The following is a 25,904-nucleotide window of genomic DNA, read 5'->3' as shown; positions in this document are numbered from 1 at the left end:
TAGAAAAAAGGATGAAATGAGCATTTTTCTAGATTCTTACAGTATCTCTTGAGACATTTGTAGCAACCCTGTGAGGGTATGAATGATGGCCCATTAAGGCATTGCGCGTTACTTGGGTGTACTGGGGGGTTGCTCGATTGCTGCTCAGTGATGCTTGTTCACAGAAGATTTCACAGCTTTTACCGTCAATCTCCATGTTCTTTCCATTTGTGGATCTCTAAAGACCATGGCAGGAAGGTAGGAGAGTGGGAGATTGCTGTATTTTAGGTATCTGTTCTTATCTTCTGCTCAAGGTGGCCTGGGGAGAAATCCCTTAGTTTTTTTGACTAGGTATACCTGTGGGTGCACACACCCTGCCTAGTCCTGCCTCAGACTCCTGCCCATTGCATAGATGTGTTTACCACTAATAGGAGAAGCTCACAATGCTGCATTCCCTCTGTGGTTTACTAAATATATATATCTGTATATATACATGGAATGAAATTCAGTGGTGGTATTGAAAGCTAAATTACAGAACAATCACAAAGAGAAAATAAAAAACAAAAAGAAAATACTTTTTTTTTTTTTTAAGTCAAGGTAACAAGTATTTGGTAATGTTAATAACCTATGCAGTGGGGGAGAAGGTATGTTTAGAATTTATCTAATGGTTTTTAGAATGGTGATGATTAACTCTGGTGTCTCGGTGTCTCTGGGTAGGCTTCCATCTTTGTGTGTAATATAGTAAATGCTGTTTGTTACAGTTTCTGATGGTGTTAGAAATAATTTATTTCCTTAGTAAGTTATTTAGGAATAATGTCTTTTTTTTTTTTTTCTTCTTTTCTTCTGGTACTGACAGTGATTTTCAAATTGAAAACAATGGGTAGAAAAGATGCCTCTACAGCAAGGACTCCTGTTGACCAATACAGGAAACAAATAGGTAAGAGATCTGAAGAAAACTTTGTGTGCTTAAAAAAACCTCTATTTTGTGCAGGTAGACTAGTTGGTTTAACAAAATGTATTCTTTGTGCTCAAAAGCTTTGTGTTGCTTAAAACAAGTGATGCAAAATAATGGACACTCCGAGAAAACATGTTGTATGCTGTTGACTAATTCATTCAGCAAAACCTTTTATACAGACTTTGTTTTGTGTAACTTAAAAAATCCACCTTCTGTATTTAGGAATGTTAGTGAAAGGCTGCAGTTAGGTGGCTACACGATGTTTCTGAACTGTTGGAACTTTCATTATTTTCCTGTTTGTCTCCAGTTTGAAATATGGACGTTTCTAAAAGAAATAAGTGTTTATGCTTATAACAATTTTTGATATGCTCAATGATACAGACCTTTACATGGTATAACTACATTTATTTTCACATTATTCAAATACTTTTAACATTTTAATAAGTTCTTTTTTTTTTTTTTCTTGTTGCTACCTATTGTAAATGTAGGTAACCTGTATGCAAAGTATTCATGCACAGACACATACACTCACACAGATACTTACAGAGCAGACACAAATCCCTATTTTATAGCTTATATGCGAAGGTAAGTGACTAATTTTTGGAATCCATATATGAGGAGTCTGTCTCTCTAGGTGTAAAATATTATTATAAAACAGATACAATATTTTTAAAGTACATATATAAAGTGAAGTAATTTAATCTATACTTAGTTATTTAAGTAAATGATTTTGTTCACAGTTGCTAAGCACCCACATCTGTGTTTAAATATGCGGAAAAACAGCAAGTGTCTGGGAAGAAAAGGCTGTTTATAATGCACATTCTCATGGTGAAAGAGCTAAGGTTATGTGAACAATTGTAATTTTAGTGTGCCTTAATTTATTTAGTGCTACCTTAATATTTTAATATAATTGTTTTAATGGGCTTTTCTGCATTTAGAGTTCAAAGTAAGGAACTATTTTATTTTTTTTAACTAGCTACAAAATGCTCTGTGTTTCCTAATCCTGGGCAGTTAGTGTGGCAGACTTCCTTGGTTGATTCTCTGAGATAGTTAGAAATGTGGTTGAAAATCTCCAAGTACACCTACAGATGGGAAACAAATATACTGAAAATGTTCAGATGGGCTCCGTGCTTTTGTGCAGTTTAGAAAACCCTGCAAGGAAACTATTGCCTGGGAGAAGATGACACCTCAAATACTTCACCAGAGTGGGTTAGGTAAGAAGTAGAAACCCCTCAGCATATCTTCAAGACAGGGCTTCCCATGGAACTGGGTTTTTAGAGAGGCTTATTGCATCAGCTTTCTGACATCATCTCCGCATGGTTTTTGTTGCGGTCAGTGCTTTTCCAGATACCTCTTTTAGGGTTGCTTTTCTTCTTTTTGTGAACACCTTCGAGTGACTGCTGTTGGAGTTGTGTTCTTTGAAGTCCTTTGCATGGTAGAAGAGACTAGGGGTCTTGAAGGGCTTCTCAGCAGGGCAGGACTCTGGAACGTGAAGTTTCTCTCCTTTCAGCAGGAAATTCTTCTGTCCAGGCTCTACCTTCAGCAGGATCCCCCTGGGACCAGGCTGGACCACTGGAGGACCAGTGAGAAGGTAAAGCTGCCACTGGGTATGAGACTTGCAAAATGACCTCACACTTCAAAGCTTTAGCTATTTCTTGCACGCTAACACCAGTTGGCACCATGGTTGCACGTCTCACACCTGTGTTCCAGAACTGATCTGCGGTGACTTGAGCAGGGAGGGGATGCTGTGTTGTAGCAAGGAGACAAGAGAATGTACACTGGGGCCCAGCACTCAGAGGGATGCTGTCATGTAGCTGGCTCTCCTGTTTCGGGCTAGGCTTGTACAGCATGTTGTCTGAACAATTTGGCACCTTCCCTGTTATATGATGCAGCACCGTGATCTATTGGGTACTGCAAAGTGCAGTGTCTGAGGAGTCTCATAATAAGCTCATTTTCCTTAGAAGTGACGCATTGCTCTTAGCTTGGCAAAGGCAAGTGTTAAAAATTATTGTAGGGAAGAATCTCACACTGGCAGGCAAATAAACTATATAACCTACGAGGTGTTTTTCTGTCTCCAGTTTCTGTGATTGTATTATTCCTTAGAGGACAGAGAGCAAGAACTGAAATAGACTATCCATTGCCTTTTGCTCTGATTATAGTTTTTTCAGCTCCCACTCTGGTTGTTCACTAATACAACCGCAGAGTTTGCCAATGGAAATTAGCTCTCTGCTCTCACCACTGAACTTAATGAATGTAACAGGGGGGAGCTGAAAATTTATGGGTAGGGTTTTATACTTTAATGTTGCAAGTCTGTTTGAGTTTTACATATAGGCAGTTTAGGCTAGCTTCAGGCCTGGTAACTGAACTTAGTGGAGCTATCCCTCTATTCTCCTTATGCTCCCAAGGTCTGTTAGTGCAATAAATGCAAACCTGCTCCAATGAACAGATTTTCTTACCATGATGAGTATGGAAGACTTTTTTTTCTTTTACTACGTGATTTATTTATTTATTTTTTCTATACAAGTGATGATAACTCATCTGTTTGTCACAGAATCACAGAATGGTTGAGGTTGGCTGAGGCCTCTGGTGGTCACCTGGTTTAACCTTCTAAAGCAGGGCCACCCAGGGCGGATTGCCTATCACCATGTCCAGGTGGCTTTTGAGTATCTCCAGGAATGGGGACTCCACAGTCTGTCTGAGCTACCTGTTCCTGAGTTTGACTACCCTTAATGTAAAAAGCTCTTTTCTTATATTTAAATGGAACTTCCCGTGTTCCAGTTTGTGTCCATTGCCTCTTGTCCTGTCACTGCATAGCATTGAAAAGAGCCTGGTTCTGTCCTCATTGCACCCTCCCTTTAGGTATTTATATACACTAATGAGATCCCACTGAGCCTTCTCGTCTTTAGGCTGAACAGTCCCAGCTCTCTCAGCCTTTCCTGGTAGGAGAGATGCTCCAGTCTCTTAATTTTAATTCCGTTTAATCTGTTTCTTCATGGCCTGATTTCATTGAGGTACTTATTAAAAATCATAAAAGAAGAATTTCAATTTTCTCTTAAAATCTAGTCTTCAAATAATCCTAGATTTGGCAGCTTAGATACCTTTGCAGGGATGCATTAGTGTGAGGCAGCTTAGTAGAAGACCCTACAGCTTACCAAACACTGTCACTCTCCAGGACTGTGTAGCTTCTGGGAGGTCATTCTTGTCTGTAGGAAAAGAGAGACAGAAGGATCATGTGTTTTGGAGATGGATTACCTCTCCCAGATAGGTTATAATCTAGAAGCAGTGGGCAAGGGGATGCTGCATGGGGCCTGTCTTTAAAAACTTAATTTATCAAGTCCCTTTACAGTTCTAAACCCACGTGTGAATGATCGCTATCCTTTGTCTCCAGGTGTTCAGCATGTACGGGGTCTTGAAAATATTGTGATGTCTGCTGGCTGAACAGCTATCTTTTGCTGACTAATGGTGCAGTGTTATTTTTTAGCTCATGATTTACTGTTCCCTAGCCGTGCTGAATAGAAGGTAGCCAGATTGAAACATTCTTAGTACCTTTTTTTGGATGGAAAATGAAGTCTTCAAAGAACAACATGTCACAAAGTCATGTCAACTTCAACACAATTTTCAATTAGGTTTTTAGTGGAGTAATTTGAACTAAAAGCAGATTTTTAATTTCATTTTGTTCCAAGCTTTCTGTTTTGTTCTGAGTTTCCATACGGCACACCACATGCTTGCCCTATGCCATGGTTTAAGTTCATGTTGATCGCTTCAGTTCATTCTTCTTTTTTTCTCTTTCACAAGTGAGGGATCGCTTGTGTTTTGTTTGCTGCTGCGCCATTAGCAGTTGCTTTTTGCTTTCAGAGGGTTCCCCCAGAATAAAGACTGATATTGCTTGTCTCTGTCATCTGGCTTCCAGCCACATCTCTGCCGCTAGCCAAAATTTGTCTGTAGTGCTTGCAAGTGCTCCAGTATCCAACAGTGGCACTGCTTTTTCTACAGGGAGTAAAGGGAAGTTTTTGCTTATCAGACCAAACTAGCACTGGCTGCTTGAAGACTGTCCCCAAGTGAGGCAGAGGACGGCAGCAGCAGCCTTTTCAAGCTGACTTGGACAGTGCTTGGAGGAAGGACAATGCCATGGAAGTTTGTCTGTGCTCAGTCCTCTCCAGCAGCCCACACTCTTAAGGGAAGCATGAGGCAAAGTGATTTTAATGTTCTTTATTCAACTGTCTCTCCTGTACACAAATTTATACCTGAGCATGCACAACGTACACCCCCACGATGCAGCAGCAGACAAGGCGCTCCTCTGCGTAGCATTTATTTATCACTGCTGCTGTTTGTGCTGCTGTGCTTAATTTGCTGGGATCAGAGGAGAGGTGTGAGGAAGCATGCATCTTTCCGCATCTACGTAGCTTTGCTTCACAAATGCTGTGAAAATAGCAACAGGTTTTGCACCATATTTGCTTTGTTTACTGTTATGTGCGCTTTAAGTTCCCAGAACAATTCCACATGTATATTTTCCATCCCTCTTCATCTGGTGTGTCACTTGCTCAGCATAGGAGCCGCAGGATTTGTGGGTAGTGTTCATGACTCGTGTGATTGCGGGATCCTAAGCAGGCATACTGAGAGGATTATAGTATAACTAAAACCTGGTCTACAAATCAGGAATAGACATACTTTTGGCTCACATTACTATTGTGTTGCTGTAACATAATTTTTCATGAGGAGAGGTTGTTTGCCAATCATTCAACTTCCAAGTTGTAGACTCAAAGGTCTGCTTATTGTCTGCTCTGAGTCCTTGGACTCGCTGGCTTGATCCTGCATGTCTGTAACACGTGTAGGCACAGCTCTGGGGTAAGCCAGGCTCTGTGCGGCCCCTGGGGAGGAGTGAAAGTTATGAATGAAAATAAATTCTCTTTTTGTCTCGGAAAGCACAAGGTGCTAGGCCAAGTGTGATGGCTCGATGGTGGTGGTGCTTGCTGGTGTAACACGCGCACAGCCATGCAGAGGCAAAGGGAACTGAATGGGAGTCCTGGAGACCCTTGTGTGGAGAGAGGGCCATCAGCCTGAACAGCTACAGCTCTGTGGGTGAAGTGGCCCCTTTTCTACAACTCCTGAGTGTGGGGAGCTGGAGACTTGTCTAAAACAAAGGCACCTCCTCCTCGTGTCAGGGGTTACATTCCTGATGAGATGGAGAAGAGCTTGTGTGGCTGCATGAGCGCCTTGGGCAGGGACGGGCTCTGTGGCCTCCCAACCTCCAGCACAGAGTACCTCAGCTGGGTGACCACAAAGCAGGGCAGGCCCAGCCTCCCCAGCCAGGAGTTACTTGTGCACAGATATCTGCACTGATATGGTTGCACTGATGATGTGAAGGAGTAGATTGTGGAGAGAGGCGTGAGCAGGATGTGACTAGCAGCAGCATGGACATCTCAGGAGTTCCCACCTCCAGCCACCAGCTCAGTCCTGAGCATGGACCTGTTGCCTCCTTTTCTCCAGAAGGAAACCTGTCTCATGGCAGGGTGCCACATCCAGCTGGCCTGCTGTTAAAAAAACTACTCTCCCTTTACTGTCTACCACCTCAACTTTTTTATTGTTTTCCATTATTTTTCATTTTCTTTTTTTTTTTAAAGAGTTAATGTTCCTCTGCTTTCCTTATCCTGAATGGTGCCATACGTACTCAAATCTAATTGTCTTTATTTTCAGCTCAGAAAAACTGTTATGTTTTGATATTTTCTTTTGAAATGCGTTACGTACTTTGAAGTGAAATGTGATTTTTTTTGTTTTGTTTTGGATCAGGATATGTTTGTTGTCAGCATCAAAATTTTAGATTTCATTTCTGAAACAACACCAACAGCAGCAAAAAATGTTTGGACTGAATTTGTACTGAAAATTTCAAAATCACACCATTTATCGCAAAACAGTAATTCCTGTATCTTTTGTCTGCTAAGAGAAGGCACAGGACCAGAAGGCAGTATTTTGATCATTGAGATTGCTGTCCTTTGTGACAAGCAAATATGTACCAGGACTGATGTCAATGGAATGAAATTGTCCAACCTACTTTTTTAAATAGTCTTTTTTTTTTTTTTTCCCATATTTGGTATCAGTCAACTATTTATTAGGGGAAGGATGGGAAGGGGAAAAGTACAGAAGCAAATACCTGCTATTCTGACTAATTTTAAGTTGAGACCAAAAAGAAGGGACTTTTCCTAGTATTTATTTTGGGTCAGAAAAACAAACCAATAAATAGATAGGACTTTTTTATACTTATGGAACTCTAATCTCTTGAGTTTTTAAATAAAAAGATACTATTAAGCACATAATAAAGAGAAAAGGAGGGGAGAAAAAAAAAAAGACCACTCCTTTTGCTTTTACATGAGAGTGTCATCAAGTTTTGCAATCTTCTCCTATGCTGAGTTTCATACTTTATGCTGATGTGCCATGCATACCACGTGTAGTCATTCTTTTGTTTGGGAGTTGGTGCTGTGGAGAATGAATTTCTTTGTCACAAAAACTGAGCTATATCTTTTGGCCAGTGATTGCTGCTTTAATTTCAATTTTATGCCAGTGGCATCACTTCTTGGAAACTAAAGAGCAGCTGAAGGAAGCAGTGCTATGAAGTGAAACCTAGACTAGCTGTACTAATGCAATCCTCATTTTTTGTCAAATGGGATGTTTTTAAATATGTTCTGTGAAGACTGATGATGGATTTTAAGCACGTATGGTATGCGATCACTTATTTTTTTAAGTCCAAAGCAGTAAAGCTGTATTTTATTGCCTTGGCTGAGAGCATAGAAAGTGGTGGTGGGTCTGGATATGTACTTGTGTTTGTGTGGATATTACTGAGCAGGGACGGGAGGGGAGTCTGCAGCATACCATGTGCTGTGGAGAATGATGGTAAGGAGGAAGGTGGGGAATCAAAGAATTACAGAATGATTTGGGTTGGAAGGGACTTAAAGCCCACCCAGTTCCAGACCCCTGCCATGGACAGGGACACCACCCACCAGACCAGGTTGCCCAAAGCCCCATCCAGCCTGGCCTTGAGCACCTCCAGGGATGGGGCATCCACAGCTTCTCTGGGCAACCTGTGCTAGTCCCTCACCAGCCTCTGAGTGAAAAATTTCTTCCCTGTATTTAATCTAGATCTCCCCTCTTCTAGTTTAAAGCCATTCCCCCTTGCCCTATCCCTACACCCCCTGACAGAGTCCCTCCCCAGCTTTCCTGTAGGCTCCCTTTAGGCACTGGAAGGCCGCTGTAAGGTCTGCCCGGGGCCTTCTCTTCTCCAGGCTGAACAATCCCAGATCCCTCAGCCTGGCTTCATAGGAGAATCCAACTCCCTTGGCTTCCATCCCTTCTCCACAGTAAATCCCTGTTGTTTCTTGGAACTTGTTTGATTATGCTACTTCTACTATACGTTTATACTACACATGTTTAGTACTTTTATACAGATGGAGGCTCATAGTCTGCTCTTATTTTAAGCTCATCAACAATATCACCATTTCACTGAGTGGTGTCGCTATGTTTTTTTTTTTTTTTATAGGTGTAAATGACAGTGAAATGTGGCTCACTGTTTCCAATTGCTGAGCTGTGTTTCAGTATGGTGTTATTTCAAGCACTTGCAGTTCCTGTAAGGTAGCTGGTGTCTACAGGGTTCTTGCGATGATACATATTTGTGCTTGTGCTTTCTCTGAGCTGCCTGATCCATTCTTCAGTGGATTCATTTTTGCAGTCAAAAATCATCCTAAAACAACCTCTTTGCATCTTATCCAAAATACATAAAAATTTTGCTGTAGACACATAAGCATGTATATATTACATCTAGAGACAGAGCAGTTTAACAATTTTAGAAATTCTTGTATCAGCCTTTGAAAATCTTATCTCATATACATGAAGGGTAGACTTCAAAGTACTCACATCTGAATGTGAGTCTGTAAATCTAACTTCAGACACATTTCTTGTAAAAAAATCTCAGACATCATTTTTCTATGTATACAGTATTTATTCATTCTCTGCTTGTGTTCCATGTGCTTATACTTGTAAGTAATAATATTTCAATATAAATGCAAGGAGAGTTGAGCAATGAACTACATATCTGATTTTCTCTTTTTTTTTTTTATCATCAGACAGCAATGCAGAAAAATAAAATGGTCAGTGCATACTTCCACATATGCTCTTGCTAGATGCTTAAGATGGACATAATGCGTAGCTGTAACCACATCTTCACTTACAGTGCTACAAGATGTTGAGCTATTTTATTTGGTGTTGTTAGGTTTTGCCCAGCCATTGTCCCACAGTGGAGTGTGGTAGTCCATTAAATCTGTGCTGCTCCCTCAGTGTCTGGCTAGCAGAAATGAAGGCAGCAAGGAGGCTGGTGAGCTTTGCAGGGGCCACTGAAGCGAAAGGAAACACATACAATCCCCTTGGTTCAATTCTCTTCCTTTCAAGAGGTTTAACTGGAGAGGCTTTTGTATTTCATAGTTCAGGATGTGACCAGTTCAACAGGTATCACACCTATTTATGGCCATAAAAAAAATGTGTTAGGTGTCTGTGTTCTGGGTAAGCATGACCACAGAACAGCCATCTGGCTTCTGCAGGATGAATTTGTAATGGATTTTTACATATTGGTGATGGTTGTCATGTGGTCCATTAATTGCATGTTGACAGGGATTTCTGTAGCTTATTTGAATTGAAATATTTTTTTAGTGGAGGCTTTTTCTTCTATAATGTCTTATTTTGGAAGAAAGAAGTTAGGAATGGGCTTCATTGTGGTTTACAAGGTGTTGAACTATTTATGGGATTGCCTGCTGAGTCTTAAATATAACTTTCAGGCTTTGGGTGTTGGATGGGAGGTGAAATAGCAGGAGAAGCATCTTAGTGAGCTCAAAATGCTAGAATGAAAATATAAAAAGGCAATTGCTTAATTTGAATTGGAATTACAGAAATTGCAAACATGATGCAACTGTCATTTGCTTTTACTTGATGGTTAAGGCTGATCAAAAATATGCACTATTGAAAATATTCACATAGGCAGGGTTATTTTGAGATGTTTCAGATGTGTAGGTGTTGGATCAGTACAACACAGCACCGTGAAGTGAACAAAAGAGCCATACAGTGAGAAGTGGAATGTAGGTTATGTACCAGTACTCTGCTCTGATTGAGTGCTCTGATTGCAATTAATAAATTTACAGATAATATAAGGCAAGTCACTGATCTATTGTTTAGTCTCTGAAATATTTTACTTGAAGTCTTTTTCTTGTAATCGTCCCAGACACATAGATAAGGTGTGTAACATTGGAATGACTGAGTGGATTTTGCTCTGCAAAGCTATTGTTCTAAAATAACTTCTATATTAAATAATAATATCCTCAAGAGTTTTGACTGCATGTTAAATACAAAGGGTAGAAAAAGGCTACCTTTGCCTCAGTTTAGATTCTGTGAATGTCTTGTCTTTATTACCATGTCTGCATTGATGCTATAAGATTTGTAGCAGCAGCGGTAACCTGAATCATGACTTCTGATTTTTCATTAACAAAATAACAGTGAATTTAGAATACGTGTTTAATTGTTTAGAAATAATTTTCCTGTGGTATTTTAACCAAATACCTGTGAATACCTTTCTTGTTTGTTAGAATTGGGGTTTGAATGATCTAGGATGTAATAGGTAACAGGATGTGACACAGCTCATCACTTAATCACTTGCTCAGGTTCAGCCTAGGTGATAGTCATGGGAAGATGGTAACTGCCTGGCAGATGTTGGGTGGCATTTATGATGCAATGTTTGTGCATTCAGTTCCTAGCGGAGAAGTGTTGAAAAACATCATTATTTGTTGGCAGTCAAAACAGCGAGGAGCTGGATAATGAACTAGCATATGGAAGGAAACAGTGTCTCAGCATTAGACATGGTCCCTTCAGCTCAAGGTTGTGGCATACTGATGAGAGTGGCCCAGATTCACTGAAGCTGTTGCAAGACTGAATTCAGAGGGTGTGTTAAATCCTTCGGCTTTGGGCCCCTTGAGCATTGCACACGTGCTGACCTGCCTCTTAGCAGTGCTAATCGTGCAGAGAAGAGCAATGAAGCTGGTGAAGGGACTGGAAAACAAGAGTTATGTGGAGCGGCTGAGGGAGCTGGAGTTGTTTAGCTGGGAGAAGAGGAAGCTGAGGGGACACCTCATCCCTCTCTTCAACTGCTTTAAAGAAGGTCGCAGCAAGGAAGGTGAGAGTCTCTCTTCTCAGGTGACAAGTGACAGGACATGAGAAAGCAGTCTCAGGTTGCACCAGGGGAGGCTTAGGTTGGACATTAGGAAGAATTTCTTCATGGAGAGGGTGGTCAAGCATTGGAATGGGCTGCCCAGGGAAGTGGTGGAGTCCCCATCCCTGGAGTTATTTAAGAGACATGGACATGGCACTGAGGGACATGGTTTAGAGATGGGACTTGGCAGGTCAGGATGATGGTTGGAATTAATGATCTTGAAGGTCTTTTCCAACCTAGATGATTCTGTGATTCTAATTGACTCGACCATGATGCTGAGCTCTATGGCACTGCATCACCTAGTTTGAAAATGGCTTTTACCTAGCCATTTCAGAGCACAGGCAGAATGAATGTGCAGGTGTTTGTGTAGACCTTGCCTGAGGGACCTTCAGTCAATGTCACTGAAGAGCTGGAAGGAGTTTTAAGTTAAGGTAGAATGTAAGTAGGAGTTTTGGAGGTATTGAGTGAAGAGGTATAAGAATAATCTCTGTAGGCTTTTATTCTAACAGGTGAAAAGTCTGAATTTGGGCTGATGTTTCATATCTGCACGTGTAAGTTAAGCCTGGGACTGCTTTCTGGCACAGAGGCCAACTGCCATCGAACGCCCTTGACCATACTGTTAAGCTCTTTATCCCTAAAACAGAGTGGCTGCATGTAGACTGCTTCCTGGAAGTTGCTCCAGGCCCATATTAACTCTTGAGCCATGTGTGGGAATTGCCTGGGAGCTGCTTACCTTGGGCACGACCTGCATCAGGGACTGTGCTCGCAACTGTATAGCGCAGACCGTTCAATTCCAGTTCCTAGTGGCATTGTATAATATGCTGTACACCTGCAAACAGATAGCCAGAGGGTGCAGTTTGACATTACGAAGTGACCTTTAGCAACACCCACCTAAGGCACTTGAATCTTGCTACTTGCTCCTGTCCCCATGTCACGGTGTATACTACACCATCATTTGCGATGGCACAGCTGTTTGTGTGCTGTTTTAACCCAGCTTGAAGAAAAAGATGTGCTGGGCAGTTGAATCAATTCCCTTACCAGCTTCATCATCTGGCTGCATGCAGCTGAGCTCATACGCATTGAAGAGCAGGATGGCATGCTGCAGGGACTGAGACACGTGCCAGAACCCAGGCCAACAAGTGCCATAAGCTGGTATTGCTGTTGAACGTATTGTAAAGCCAAACTACAGCTCGAGTCAGTCTATAGAGAGTCTTTATTGCATCTAACACGCAGATTGTACAGATTAGGAGGCAGTGTGAGAAGGATTAGCTTCCTATGTAGGCTTTTCTTGATGTCCTTGGATTCACTTTTGATTTCAGTTGGGTGATGTCTGTGGGTCAGATCTTGATGAATTACATTATGAATGACGAATACCATCATTTAAGTCCATCTATTTTGGGAGATATTTTGCACTCTCTGCAGAGAACAATGACATAGTCTTTCATATGTGTGGAAAGGCACAACCAAACCTAAATGTGTTTCTTTTTTGGCACAGCCTTTTTCATTATGGTCAAGCATAGTACAGTGTATTGTGCCTACCAAAGATTAGAAAGAAACAGAATGAAATGATTAGTGGAATTATCTCTGAAGAAGTACTTTTCCAGAAAAGCTAGACTGCAGTCCTCCATGTCTTTTCTGGAAAAGATGGGAACAGTGCAAACTAGAATGAAGTGTACAGGGAGAAACATTGAATAAATTGCAAATCAAATAGAACTGAAGGTACAATCCTTAACATACTTCATAGTGTGAAGTGTCTCAGAAAATCAGCCTGTTAAGTACAATACCAGATGGAAATGATTGGTAGAGGTACAAGAAAATCAGACTCCTGTCTGCAGCACAGGAGGCTCTGTGTATCTTGATAGGGAGCTTGGAAAACCACAGACCCTGTAGCATATATTCTGTGGAAGATTTTCTGCCCAAATGGCTTAATGGAAAAAGCAAATATGATCTGTTGTGTTTGCGGAGAGAAAACTATTAAATTCTAATGAGTAATCGTCATGAAAGGGACAGAGAGGGAAGTGCTTTTACATACTCTTCAGAGGGGGAGAATAAAATGTTTCGCTGTGAACTAAAGCAGAAAAAAAATTAGTTCATGAAGGATCGTTTTCCCCATCTTTATTCTACCCCAATGCAAAAAGAGAAGTTGAAACGCATGGTTCAGTGTTAACTTTTTTGCTTTATATAGCTACGTTTTAGGCAATTTTTAGTCTAAAGAGAAACACTTCCTACAGTCAAGAAGCCATGACTGGAAGGTTGGATTTTATTCTGGTGGAGATTTGGGACAGGTATTGAACTACTGAACTGAGCAAAGTTATTTCAGAAGCTCATCCTTTTAACCGGGAGCAAAATCCAATCCGTAAGTGTGAAGATAAAAAATGAATAACTTAGACACTGGAAGGGCTTCTGTTGCTTTAGGATTTTATTGTCTCGTGTCAAAATAGTATCAAAGAACTGTGCGCGTTGCTAACTTGGTAACAATTCTGGAAAAGTTTTGCTATAAAGGAGGCTAAACATGGGTAGAGGTTTCCTAGAGAAGTGGAATTTCCATCTCTGGAGACTTTTTGGCACATATAAAGACCCAGTCCACATGATCTAGCTTTGAGGTTAGCCTGGCTTTGAACAGTGGGCTGCAGCAGGTAGCCTCCAGAGGTCCCTTCCAGCCTGAATTATTCTGACCTTCCCTCTGATTATTTGCTTCTGAAATGCATTCATAGTGTATTTACTTAGAATGGTACTGGCATAATGTCATAACACAGAAAAGGTCCTCAGAGCTGCTCACTACCCTCCTTTGCCTGGGCAGATGGAAAAATAGAAAACTAAAGATGTGGCACTTGTCAGACATTGCTATGTGAGAATATCAGGGTGGGTTGTGTCAATGTCTCAAGGCATGGCTTATATCTTTACTTTGATGACCAGCTTGCTACCAGTGCTGTGAATTCATCAGCCAGAAATGCATAGGATAGGACAGGATAGGACAGGACAGGACAGGATAGGAGCCTTTGTTTCCAGTGATCACCCAAAATACAGCCATGAAAGTGTGTTTTATCATTGTGTGTATTGAATGTGGAGATAAGAAAAGCTATTAGATAATTAAAGCTATTGGATAAGGTGACGGTGCATATGAAGTACTGATTACTGTTTTGCTCATTAGTGAATTGAAAGAGAGATGCTGAAAGAACTATTAGAATGACCAAGAAAATAAACACAATTTTAAAGTTAACTTTTGTAGCCCAGCCAAACACAAGCTAAGACAAATGTGTTGCTCTTAGTGAATGTTTTAGGAGTGAACACTAGGGAAAGACAGCAGTCCATATGCACCCAGTCTGTAACTGAATTTAAATTGTCCATAAAGAGAGACAGCTGGAAAACAGACAGTGATTTGTTCCCAATAGGAGACTGAGGTTCTTGAGTGATGTCCTACCTGTAGTTTAAAGAAGAGAAGAGAAAAGCTCTTGATTGCTTTCCAACTGATCATTTCCTATGATCAGTTTTGAACAAAACTGAGTGATATGGGTGCCTTCACTAACAGAATACTGGATTTCAGTAGTTCACAAAGTCCTTTCTAGTCATATGTTCCATATGGACAAAGTTTCACTGTGAAGTGGAGCAGCTTTCCAAGGTATTTATAGCTAGAAAATGCATTTGGAAGGATTACCATAACTTTCTGCCTGTAGTTTTACTTGCGGAAAAATTAATACTGGGTGTTTTCACCAAAATCAAAATTTAAGGAGAACTGAAAAGATCATGTTGAATTTCACACACTTTTTTCTCCGTGTTGAAGTGAAGATGAAATTCATACTGAAAGTCTGGGATGGAAGGAGAGAGATATGAGAAAAGGGGTACATGTCTGTGGTCATGTTACATTTTGTTTTTCAGTGCTTGTGCTCTCAACGTAGTATGGTAAAACTTTCAAAGCATTTCCATAGCATCATCTCTTTTTGTTTGGTTGTTTTTGTTTGGTTGTTGTTATTTTGTTTTGATAATCTGCTAGGTACATTTGATGTTGATGCCTTTTTTTTTATACTTTATTTTAGAGAAGGACAGTACTGAGAGACAGAGTCTATTAGTAATTACAGTATACAATTTCTTGGGGAATCCCAAGATACGTCTTTGACGAGACTTTTCTGTTATCCCTTGGCCCTAGCTGTTGTGGGATGTCCCACTGGCAGGAATAGGATGTGACTCAGGCATTCTCATCATAAAAAATGTCAATGGGAAACAAAACAAAACAAAACAAAAGGTTCATACCAAATACTTCTAGCAAATACGTCATCTCCAAGGGGACAGAAGAGAGAAGCACAAAGCATTTGTAGGTTTTTAAGGAGCCCAGGAACATACTTCGTTCAGTAAGTAAATAGGAGGAGTTTGGATAGAGTTTATAGCGGGTGCCAAAGGCTATAGAATAAGGGCATGGTAATATGGGTGGTCTCCACTGCATACATCACTGACTAAAGTGCTTTTTTTAGGTAGAGTTCTCTTTCAGAAGTAAAACCATCTATGTATGTATTGAACAGTGTATGCGAAATCAGTTGTTTCCCAAGAACAATTTTAACTTAGCTTAGCGCATTTTAAATTAAATTCATGTGGGTGTACAGCACTAAACATTGCTGAAATCTTCAGCATAAAAATGTTGCGACTGTCGGACTGGACACTATGATGGGGGACATTGAAAGAGCTTCATTCCTGGTGTATCTTGCAGTAGATGGCTATATTGACTGAAGTGGGTTATAGTTAGGGAAATCCCTGGACCAGAAAGTGGTCAAGGTACATGTATTTACTGGGACTGTTGGTCACTAACATATCAGCTAGGGCTGCTATGTGATGGTGGTGAGGGATGCTGGCCTCGGAAGAATGAGATAAGGCCATTGCTATACGTTTAACCTTGTAAAATCTCTACACTTTTACTACCAAAAAAGAAGGAAGACTAATCTAGGACTTGAAAGTCTTGTCCAAGGTCATACACAAAACATGTGGCAGAAAGAAGAGAGATTTTGGTCCTTGTCTATTATCCTCACCAAAAATGCATTTGTTATCTTCCTCTGGTCCCTTGTCTCACTTGTTACATACCATACTACTTGATCAATGAATCTTATCATCCATATTTACTTCTCTATGGCGAGAGGAAGGTGCTTCTGAACATTATTGTAAAATGGAGTTCTGTGTTCAGCTATAGATTAGGAACAGACAACGTTATGTTAATTCCTTGACGTTTCAGTGCCTGCCTTCCTACCTGTTAGTATTTGTATCTGTATTAAAAATACAGGTAGGTGGGTACCTCAGGAATTTTCATGTGTTATTTCGGAGGGGGGGACCAACAGAAAATAAGGCACTGCCACACCATTGTGTGAACTGTCAGCGAGTTCTTTTGCCACACTCTGTAGCCCTTTTATCATAAAAAAAAAAATTACAGATTAGAAATGAACCTGAAATTAGCGTTGTATTTCTGACGCTCCTTTGGATTTTGCACCAAAAGAACTACGAGGTAACTTGATGGAAATCTTCATTTTATGCACCTTTCACTCAAATGTTAGTTGCCCTAGTTTTGTTTTAATAGTTTAGTGGTCCCTATTATGCATGTACAAAATCCCTTTGCTCAATTCTTAGAACTTGGCTTAATCAAATCCACAGGCTTTTCCCTGGATCTATGAAAAGCATATTTGTCATAAGGACTGCATTGTTACTGGAAGTGAAGTTGTGTCTCTTTTCTTCTGAGGAACTGAACTGTTCAAAAACAGGCCATAGGGAGGGTGTGTGGCTTTGTTTTGTTCTGTGTTTCCGTATCTATCTATCTATGAAACAAGACATTCACAAAAGCAATTCACTCTGAGTGTGAGACAAACCTCTAGGTTGCAAGGGACTGAAAAATGACTGAAAAAGAAATGCATTGACTGTTTTTTCACTCTGCATGCTATGTATAATAAATGTGTCCGTTTTGGTATGTTTGAAGAATCAATCAGAGAGAGGAATGTTAATAGAGAACTGTTCTGGTAGTTTACAAATAACCTCTTTCATCTGTCTTGAGCAATGCCTGTCCTTTCCGTTGGGAGCACCCTGCCACGGGAAGCGATGGAGTCTCTGCTGCTGCTGCACATCAGGACTAACCCCCAGCAGATGCACCTCACCCAGGACCGAATTGCTGGGCTGCACGTAACAGTGCCTGGCTGAAATTCTGTGTCCTGTATCGCCCTTGAGGCCAAACTTGGTGACTTTGCATGAAGAGATTTCTTCAGCAGAGAAAAAGAGAGGGGAGATGTTACTTAGGACCTTGGTGATCAGACTAATGTCAACAGTAAGAGTTTCTGAGGAAGCAGGCACAGCTAAAAGTTCATTTTCTGTTTAATTTAGAGTATTTGTGTATGCTTTTAATTCCAGAAACTGAAATTGCTTTGTGCATGGGTTTATAAATATTTAACATACATTTTTAATGAATAAGAAATTGACTTTAAGGGTCACTAGCAGATTCGGTTACTTTTTCAGGTACTTTTTGTTTCTCATTATATTTGTAAATGTAATTTTAAAATATTAAAAAATAAATTAATATAGGCCAATAGAGAATCATCTCAAATAGATAACACTCATGAGCGTTTTTCACTTCTATTACACCATTACATCTCAGAGTTTTCGATGAGTACCAAAGTCTTGTGAGGGAAAGAGATTTCCCAGGGTTATACAATAATTTTGTGGCAGATTGAGGAATAAAAAGCAGCTCCCATGTTTTATCTGCTCTAATAGAATAGTTTTCCAGACTCTAGGCTGTTTTCCTCAGCAGTCTCTCCAGCTTTTATGTTTTCTACAAGAGGCAACATACTTAGAAGATCATCCTATGGAATTAAGTTTTGGAAAGAAATTATGCTGGGAGCAGTCCTTTCTTCTTTGAGTAAACTGCCCTCATAGACGCCTTTCACTATTTAAATTGCTTATGATGAAGTCAGGTTCAAAATAAAACTATTACTGAAACAGACTGACTTGATTCATAGAAACATCAACAGAGGGCTGATTCTGGAGATAATGAAATAAAATCAAAAGGTCTCAGATAAACTCATTGCTATTGCTCTGATGGCAATGTGATTGGAAAAATATGGTGTTTTAGTTAACTGCCAATGGTATATGCCTAAAGAGGAGGTGTAAAGCCAAGTCTAGCTATTCTTGTTTCTATATTGATGAGTGCAGTGAATGGATATGAGACATTCTCCTGTAAGGCATCAAGTCCAGTCCTGAAGTCTGGAGTAAGATGCTGTTATTTTACATGTTCTAATACACTGCACACACACATGGAGTTCTTCTTCCATGAGCCTTCACAAAGGGGAAAGAAAGATGGAATAGTAAGTCTGGAAAAGTAAAGATAAACGTAAAGGCCAGACATGCTTCATTTCTTTCTGTAGCAGCAAGCTTTAGTATCTTAATACAAACACAGATCTCCTCACTGGCTGTAGCCCAGTTTGGCTTTTGAAGGTAAAATTGTGCCTTCTGATGTGCCTTGAAGACATTATTACACCTTTAGTTCTGAGGTCCATCAGCCATTACTCTGGGTGCTCATAAATATGCATTTCCTTTACACTACAAGTAAGCTGCTATTGCTGTCATTCACTTTTAGTTAAGACCTGTCAGGTGATGTTTCTGTTGAAGGAAAGAAATTTAAATTATGGGTGAACTGAAGATATGTAGTTCTTAGGAGTGCTAAAATTATGAGTGAGTTGGAGAGATTATTCCTCACAGGTAATTTTAGGATCTCAAGGGATAATGGTGATGTATACAAGAGATGTTCCCTTCTCCGCTAATTCCATTAAAAGCCTCTGATTTCTGCATTGCTGGAGTGAGACTCCAGAAACCTGCTTTTCCAACTTACATAATCACTTTCACAGTATCCTGTAACATCCACCTCTGCTAAGGCTGTCAGTGCATTGACTCCTGGAGTGACAGTGATATATAGGTCTGACAAAGCATCCTTTGCAATGTGCTTCATTGAAGTGAGAACTGCAAATGCTGACAGTATTACTGCAAACCTTTTACTTAGGCAGAATTAATAAATTATAACTTGTATTTTGGGATGGTCTTGTAATATACAGCTGGTCCAGAATGATATGACTTACTAGTAAGGAATTACTGCATCTTGGCAGACAGCATCCAATTTATTTTCAATTCTGAGAAAAGCATTATCCACTGGATAAGACAGTGGATCAGGAGTTAAGACATTCAGGATCACAGTTGTGCCATTCTTCTGGTGCCTGACCTCATGCAAGTCCCTTCACCCAGATGTCTTTAGTTCCTTCCCCCACTCTGTCCCTTTTTAGATCAAGTGTTGTCCTCGAGTGTTTTTCCTGGCTGCGAGTGTTCATAGGGTGTCTCTCTCAGGTCGTGCAGCTTCTCCTCTCCTAGGTGAAATCCATGAATCTCATACTTGGACTAAATCTCTCCATTTAGTCCTTTACACACAAGTTCTAGCTCCAATTCAGGTATGATTTAGTTCAGAGTTGGGAAGGTTTTCTTCAGCAAGTTGCGACCACCGGTGATGAATTACCAGCACATCAGTCTGAAGCAAAGAATGTTTTTAGTCTTGGTGGCAAAGAGACAGGCTAATGTTAAAAAAAATGTTTTCATCAAGCAGGCGTTAGAAGGAAGTCAGCCTAGCCTCTCTTTAGCTGCATTGTCTCCAAGTCTCTGCACCTGACTCATAATGTGACTTTATCAAAGTTCTTTGTTTGCTGCAAGTCTTTTTTGATTTTCCTAAAATCAGATATAGGATTTAATGACAGCTTATGTATTAATACTGGTCAAATTAATACTTGCAGGGGCATGGGTGAAGGGGTGATTCTGGGGTGCCACTGTCTCACTGTGATTCTCCCCAGGGACAGGCTGCAATCGGTACTCTTGGAGACATCAGGTAGCAAGGGGTTAACTGTAGCAGAGGGGGAGAGAAGCTCTGCTGATCTGAAGCACCACCGACCCTTTATCCAGAAGGTTTAATATTACAGTGCGTGGTGATACCGTGGTGCTTATTCAGCAACCACTGTCGTGAGTGATTCAGTGATGTTGTCTGGCACCAGCATGATATACACCAGAGTAATTGGGAATAAATTTCGCATTACCAGTATGGAAAATGTTTTTTTAGGCAGTGGTTGCTTTGGTCCATTCATATGCTCAGAGGTTAAACTTATTGCCAGAGACATTGTCTGGAAGAGTTTCTTTCTGGTTCAGAGTGTTGAACGGGTTTTCTTCAGTGGGGAAAGAGGAGAGGGGGTATTGGTTTTCTTCGAATCGTGGTCTTAGAGTCATTTGCATGTGTGTTGTTTTTTTTTTTTTGAAAAAAAAAAATCGCTGGCAGGGGATCTTTAACTTCTCCTGTGACCTCAATCACTCATATTCTGTGTAAGGTCAAAAAAAATGTAACTTTACCTAAGAAAGTGGGAGAAATTTCTGTCTCTGTAGTTTTGGGGGTGAGAAGAACAGGGAAGATGTTTTGTGGAGCATCTGTTACACAGATATGTTTTACTGTGGGCAGCTGAATGGGGTGACCTGGTTGTCAGTCTCCACATTTTCCTTTATCCTCTTGAAATACTCTCAGTGGAGAACTGTTCGTAGTCATTTTATGCCCTCCTGCATAAGGACGGGCTCACTCTTACTGGAGCTAACCTCTAGTAATTATACAGCCAACATCACAATAACAATCAAACAGATGGGACATATAATATTCATAAATGATCGAATGCAGCTCCCTCATCTTTCACACCCTTCAGGACAGGGACACACGGTGTCTTGTAAGAATCTACAGCACAACCAGGAGGTAAGTAGCAGCCAATGTGATTTGTCAATCCAATCTGATTTTCTTCTGTGACAGAGTAGCAAATCTTAAGGATGGAGAAAAGGAAGAGGTGCCATATGCCTCGACTTTATCAAGGCGTTTTGACAGCGTATTCTGATAAAAAAACAGAGACGTGTGAATATGGAGCTAGTCTAAGATAGGTACCAAATTGTTATGAAAACTCTACTTGGTGGTTATTAATGGTTTAGTGTCTGTTTGTAAAAGTGTAATGAGGGGTCCGTAGAGATCTGTTCTGGACCCAGTATTTTAATTGTAAATGGGATGATGAATTTAGTTTGCAAATTCAGTATGGGAGAAAGTAAAGAGGTAGGAGTAAAAGATTACCTTATGAAAAAAAGCAGGTAATAAATCAACTGTTCTCCAAGTTTATGATGGATATAACAAAAAGTAATGTTCTAAGAGTTCAGTAAGGAAGATCTAAGTTAGATATTGAACATGAGGAAAACTTCCATGATAAAGTTTGTGAAGAACTAGGGGAAAACTAGTGAGACTGTGCAGTCTCCCTTTTTAAGGACTGTTAAGAACTATGTAGACAAACATCCATCGATAATTACTTAAGTAAACTTCATCTTCCTCTGGGGTGAGGACACAAACAAGGTAACTTCTAAGATCCCTTCCAGACCTGTCTTCTGTGATTCTGTAGTTCCCGTGTTTGTGTTGAACATGGTTGTTGGAAGGTCCTCCAGATACTTGGAGTGTCAGTGACGATGACGATGACACTCCCTTTCTCTTGCCTTTGCTACATAGCTTCTATTTGGTAGATCTCCTCCTGTTCAGCTTTTTTACCTATTAGGTTAGGTTATGAGTGTACCATAAAACAAAATATATTAAAGAAAGACTGAGGCTGCAAAGACAGAGATTGCAAAGAACGAAGGAGCACTCGCAGACCTTGCATGGTTCTGGAAGGATCGTGCTGCATACTGTGTCTGTCTTCCTAGAAAACTTTGACCATAAGTCTGTAACTCTGTTTCCATTTGTTACAGGGTATATCACATTTTCCTCTATTTGAAGCCAGCAAAGTTAATAAAATCGGTGTAAGCCAAGTTGGAGCTGGGCTCAGCCTATCTCAAAAAAGCAGGCTGTTTTTGTGTGCTATATGGCCCTTACCACACATTGTGCTGCCTTTTTCACACCTCTGATCGTCAAAGAAACCATACGATAGTTTCCATTCTCTCCCCAAAATCTAATCAAATGTTTGATAAAAGCATGCTTGTACTCATGTTAATGTTGGTACTTCGCTCCTCAGCAGTCACATTTTTGTTTTGCTTTCCTCGGTTTCAGAATTTATACTAAAACATGGTTGTGTATATGAAAGTGCAGATGCTGGTAGTTGTTCCATAGCAAAGTAATAAAAATGTGCTCAAAACTACATATGCACATTAATGCATGTATATATTATGTAAGCGGAGAAGAAGAGAAGCGAAACACTCACCCAGTGACCTGTTTTGAATTAATTATGTTAATTTATTTTTAAGAAAGGTATTTAACGTTTTCATAGTTGTCTGAGTGAAAAATGTTAGAGAGATTGTTGGAGACGTTAATTGGAGAGCTGTCATCATGCGTGTTCAAGATACTCCTTGCTACATGGAGCTATTACTTTTTAATGGCTGTCAGCACACACCTGTTGGGCTTAAGCAAAAGATTTAAAAAGATTATTTAATTTTGGAATGTATGAAAAAATGCCCATCAAACTCTGTCTAGTAAATATCAGTATTTTTACTGCTGTTCTTCATAACCTTTGTTATGGTTAATTAATTGAAAATATTCTGCAGGCGTTGAAAATAATGAAATTTCATGACTGAATTAACTGATTTAAAGTATTGATTTTTTTTTCTGTTATTGATAACCAGCTTTTTGAAATGTTTTTCTTAAATTTTTATGTATATTTTTGAAAGGTTCCTTAAAAAAGTATTCGAATTAGCACCTTTCTATACTTCCTAATTGCCTGTTATAGTCAACCTATCCCTAGTTGAGATTTTAAATGTAAAGCATTTCATTAATGCTGCTTTTCATGGCAACTCAGAGGAAATTCTGAGGGATTTTCTAAGGGATTTTGTTTCCAGTCAGAATATTATATTTAACAAATATTACCAGACTTGTGTTTTGGAATTGGAGAAAGACAGCAATAATTAAATGGGTATATTTTGATATATTTAAGGATGCTTTATATTTTGATTTTATTTTATTTTTTTAATCTTGCAGACAGCATACAAGGAACTTATTCATTTTAATGCATCCTTCTTGTTGGCTTAGAGCTGAAATATAGTTGCTTGAAAATTAATTTACCCCTCATGAATGACTGGTTGGATTATCTTTGTAGCATTAAATGTCAACCCTGAGCTCAGAGCACATTGTGTCTACGGTAAAAAGTTGTCCCTGAGCACTTAATGTTGTGTTAAATGATGATGTGTCCTTTGCAAATGTATTATTAGTGTCAAGCTGTTCTGTCTCTCAAGATTGAAAAATGGTCAGTGATTTGAGCTGCCATTAAACCTGAATAAAAAAGAGAGAGGCTGTGGGGGGTTTTCATGCTTTTTCTGAGTACACACATATTCTTGAGTATGTGTAAGACATAACAAAGTGTTTCTGTTAACCTGAGACTCCAAAAACTCTGTAATCACAGCAATTAAAAACAAGAAAACCTCTTTCCTGTTTCTCTGGAAAAGAGTGGTACTTGAATAGTCTGTGTGACATTGAGACCACAAAAAACTATAGTAAATACTTGAGGGCTTGGTCCTGTTTTCATGCGTATGAACTAGAGTTCTGGCACCAATTCTCGAAGGTAGATTATAACACCCTAAATACAGTTACTGATAAGTGATTTGCTGTCTGATTTTAACTGAGGTTAGGCCAGAATTTTCTTTGGAATTTTGTTTTTCTGAGGTTCCCAGACCAATAATTATTTCCAAATTTAAAGTTGTAGAGTTATAGATGATGCATGCGTATTTAAGACATAGATGTCAGTTATGATTAGAGTTTCACAGAGTTTCACTGGATTCAAATTCTATTACTCATTGAATGCACAGTGGCTAGTTTAAGATCTCTGAAAAAGGTTTAAGCCTATACTTCTGTACACACATCTTAGTGATAGTTGTGCATTGATACCTCTGTGGATCTGGATGATTTTACAAAGCACTTGAGAAAACACTTTCCCCATACCGGACACCTAACTTGCTGGCGTTAATAAAGGCACTTAAAAACTCTGCTACTGAGACGGTCCATTTGCAGGAGTTTCAGGGCATATAGAAAAAAAATAAACTTTATTCCATCACATTAAAAAATAAACTACTGTAAAATTATGGAACTGTTGAAAGTACAAACTGACTTGAATGTTTGAGTCAGTTAACTTGCTGTATTTGCAGACTATTGGATTCACAGAATCATAGAACAATTTGGGTTGGAAGATCATCTAATTCCAACACCCCTGCCATGGGCAGGGACACCTCCCACTAGACCAGGCTGCCCAAAGCCCCATCCAACCTGGCCATATTGAGCTGCTTGTCAACCACCACCCTCAGGTCCTTCTCCTCAACCTGTTCTCCACCCAGCCTGTATTTGTGCTTGGGATTGCCCCCGACCAGTTGCAGGACCTTGTGCTTGGTCTTGTTGAACTTCATGAGGTTCGCACAGACCCACCTCTCAGGTCTGTCCAGGTTCCTCAGGATGGCAGCCCTTTTCCTCCAGCACCACACAGCTTGGTGTCATCAGCAAACTTCCTGAGGGTGCACTCAATTTCACTGTCTGTGTCACCAACAAAGATATTAGATAGTGCCAGTCCCAATAGCAACCTCTGAGGAACACCACTCGTTACTGATCTGTACCTGGACATCGAGCCATTGACTGAAACTCTTTGAGTGTGGCCATACAGCCAATCCCTTACCCACCAAGTGGTCCATCTATCAAACCCATGTCTCTCCAGTTTAGAGACAAGGTTATCATGGGGGACAGTGTCAAATGCTTTGCACAAGTCCAGGGAGATGATGTCAGATGCTCTTCCCCTATCCACCCATGCTGTAGCCCTGTTGTAGGAGGCCACCATATTTGTCAGGCACGATCTGACCTTAGTAAAACCATGTTGGCAATTCCTTTGGTGCACATCAGTTACATTACTGATTCACAGAATTTCACAGAATGGTTGAGGTTGGAAGGGACCTCTGGACATCATCTAGTCCAACCCCCTGCAGAAGCAGGGCCAGTTAGTGCTGATTGCCCAGGACCATGGCAAGGTGACTTTTGAAGATCTCCAAGCAAAACGACTCTGCAAATTTTCTGGGCAACCTGTGCCAGTGCTCCGTCACTCCTTCACTCCATCAAGAAGTGCTTCCTGACATTGAGATGGAGCCTCCTGTGTTCCGGTTTGTGCCTGTTGCCTCTAGTCCTGCCACTGGGAACCACTGTAAAAAGCCTGACTGCCCTCATTGCACCCTCCCTTCAGGTATTTATAGACAGTGATGAGATTCACCCTGAGCCTCCTCTTCTCCAGGCTGAGCAGTCCCGGCTCTCTAGGCTTTTCCTTGTAGGAGAGCTGCTCCAGGCCCTTCATCATCTTTGTGGCCCTTTGTTACTTTGTTACCCCTGTTACAGTGGGGAAATCAAGGGGCTGCTCAAAGGCAGACTGTGGAAAACCTAAAAAGTCCAGAGGATCATTTTCTTCTGTCCTTGTTCAGTAGGATTTCACAGGAGGGTTCCTGGAACCTTCACTAATTCAAACCAATAATAATAATACTAATAATGACATTGATTTCAGCTTAACTAGGTGTACTGTTTCACACTTCCAGTTTGACAGTAAAGCTTACTCCAGTCTATCTCTAGTTTCTAATTATCTATATATACATTTTAGTCTGGGTGTCAGCATCAGTTACATTAATGTATTTTAATTAAACTACTACCAGTAGCTAAAATTTACACAGTAG

At 40.2% G+C, this 25,904-nt stretch overlaps 1 protein-coding gene across 2 annotated transcripts in view; it reads left to right on the top strand.

Moving 5' to 3' along the window:
• Positions 1 to 25,904, top strand: part of TRIQK (triple QxxK/R motif containing) — a 63,830-nt gene that overhangs the window by 17,719 nt on the left and 20,207 nt on the right. For both annotated transcript variants that reach the window (XM_040546464.1, XM_040546463.1), the window contains exon 2: positions 836 to 916. In XM_040546464.1, coding sequence (XP_040402398.1) covers positions 856 to 916 — 61 coding nt within the window. In that variant the 5' untranslated portion in view covers positions 836 to 855. The remainder of the gene's footprint in view (positions 1 to 835; positions 917 to 25,904) is intronic.

Source organism: Cygnus olor, chromosome 2, assembly GCF_009769625.2.
Source record: "Cygnus olor isolate bCygOlo1 chromosome 2, bCygOlo1.pri.v2, whole genome shotgun sequence".
Classification (NCBI taxonomy): Eukaryota; Metazoa; Chordata; class Aves; order Anseriformes; family Anatidae; genus Cygnus; species Cygnus olor.
The sequence above is the reverse complement of the archived record's forward strand: the minus strand, read 5'-3'. Positions and strand labels throughout refer to the sequence as shown.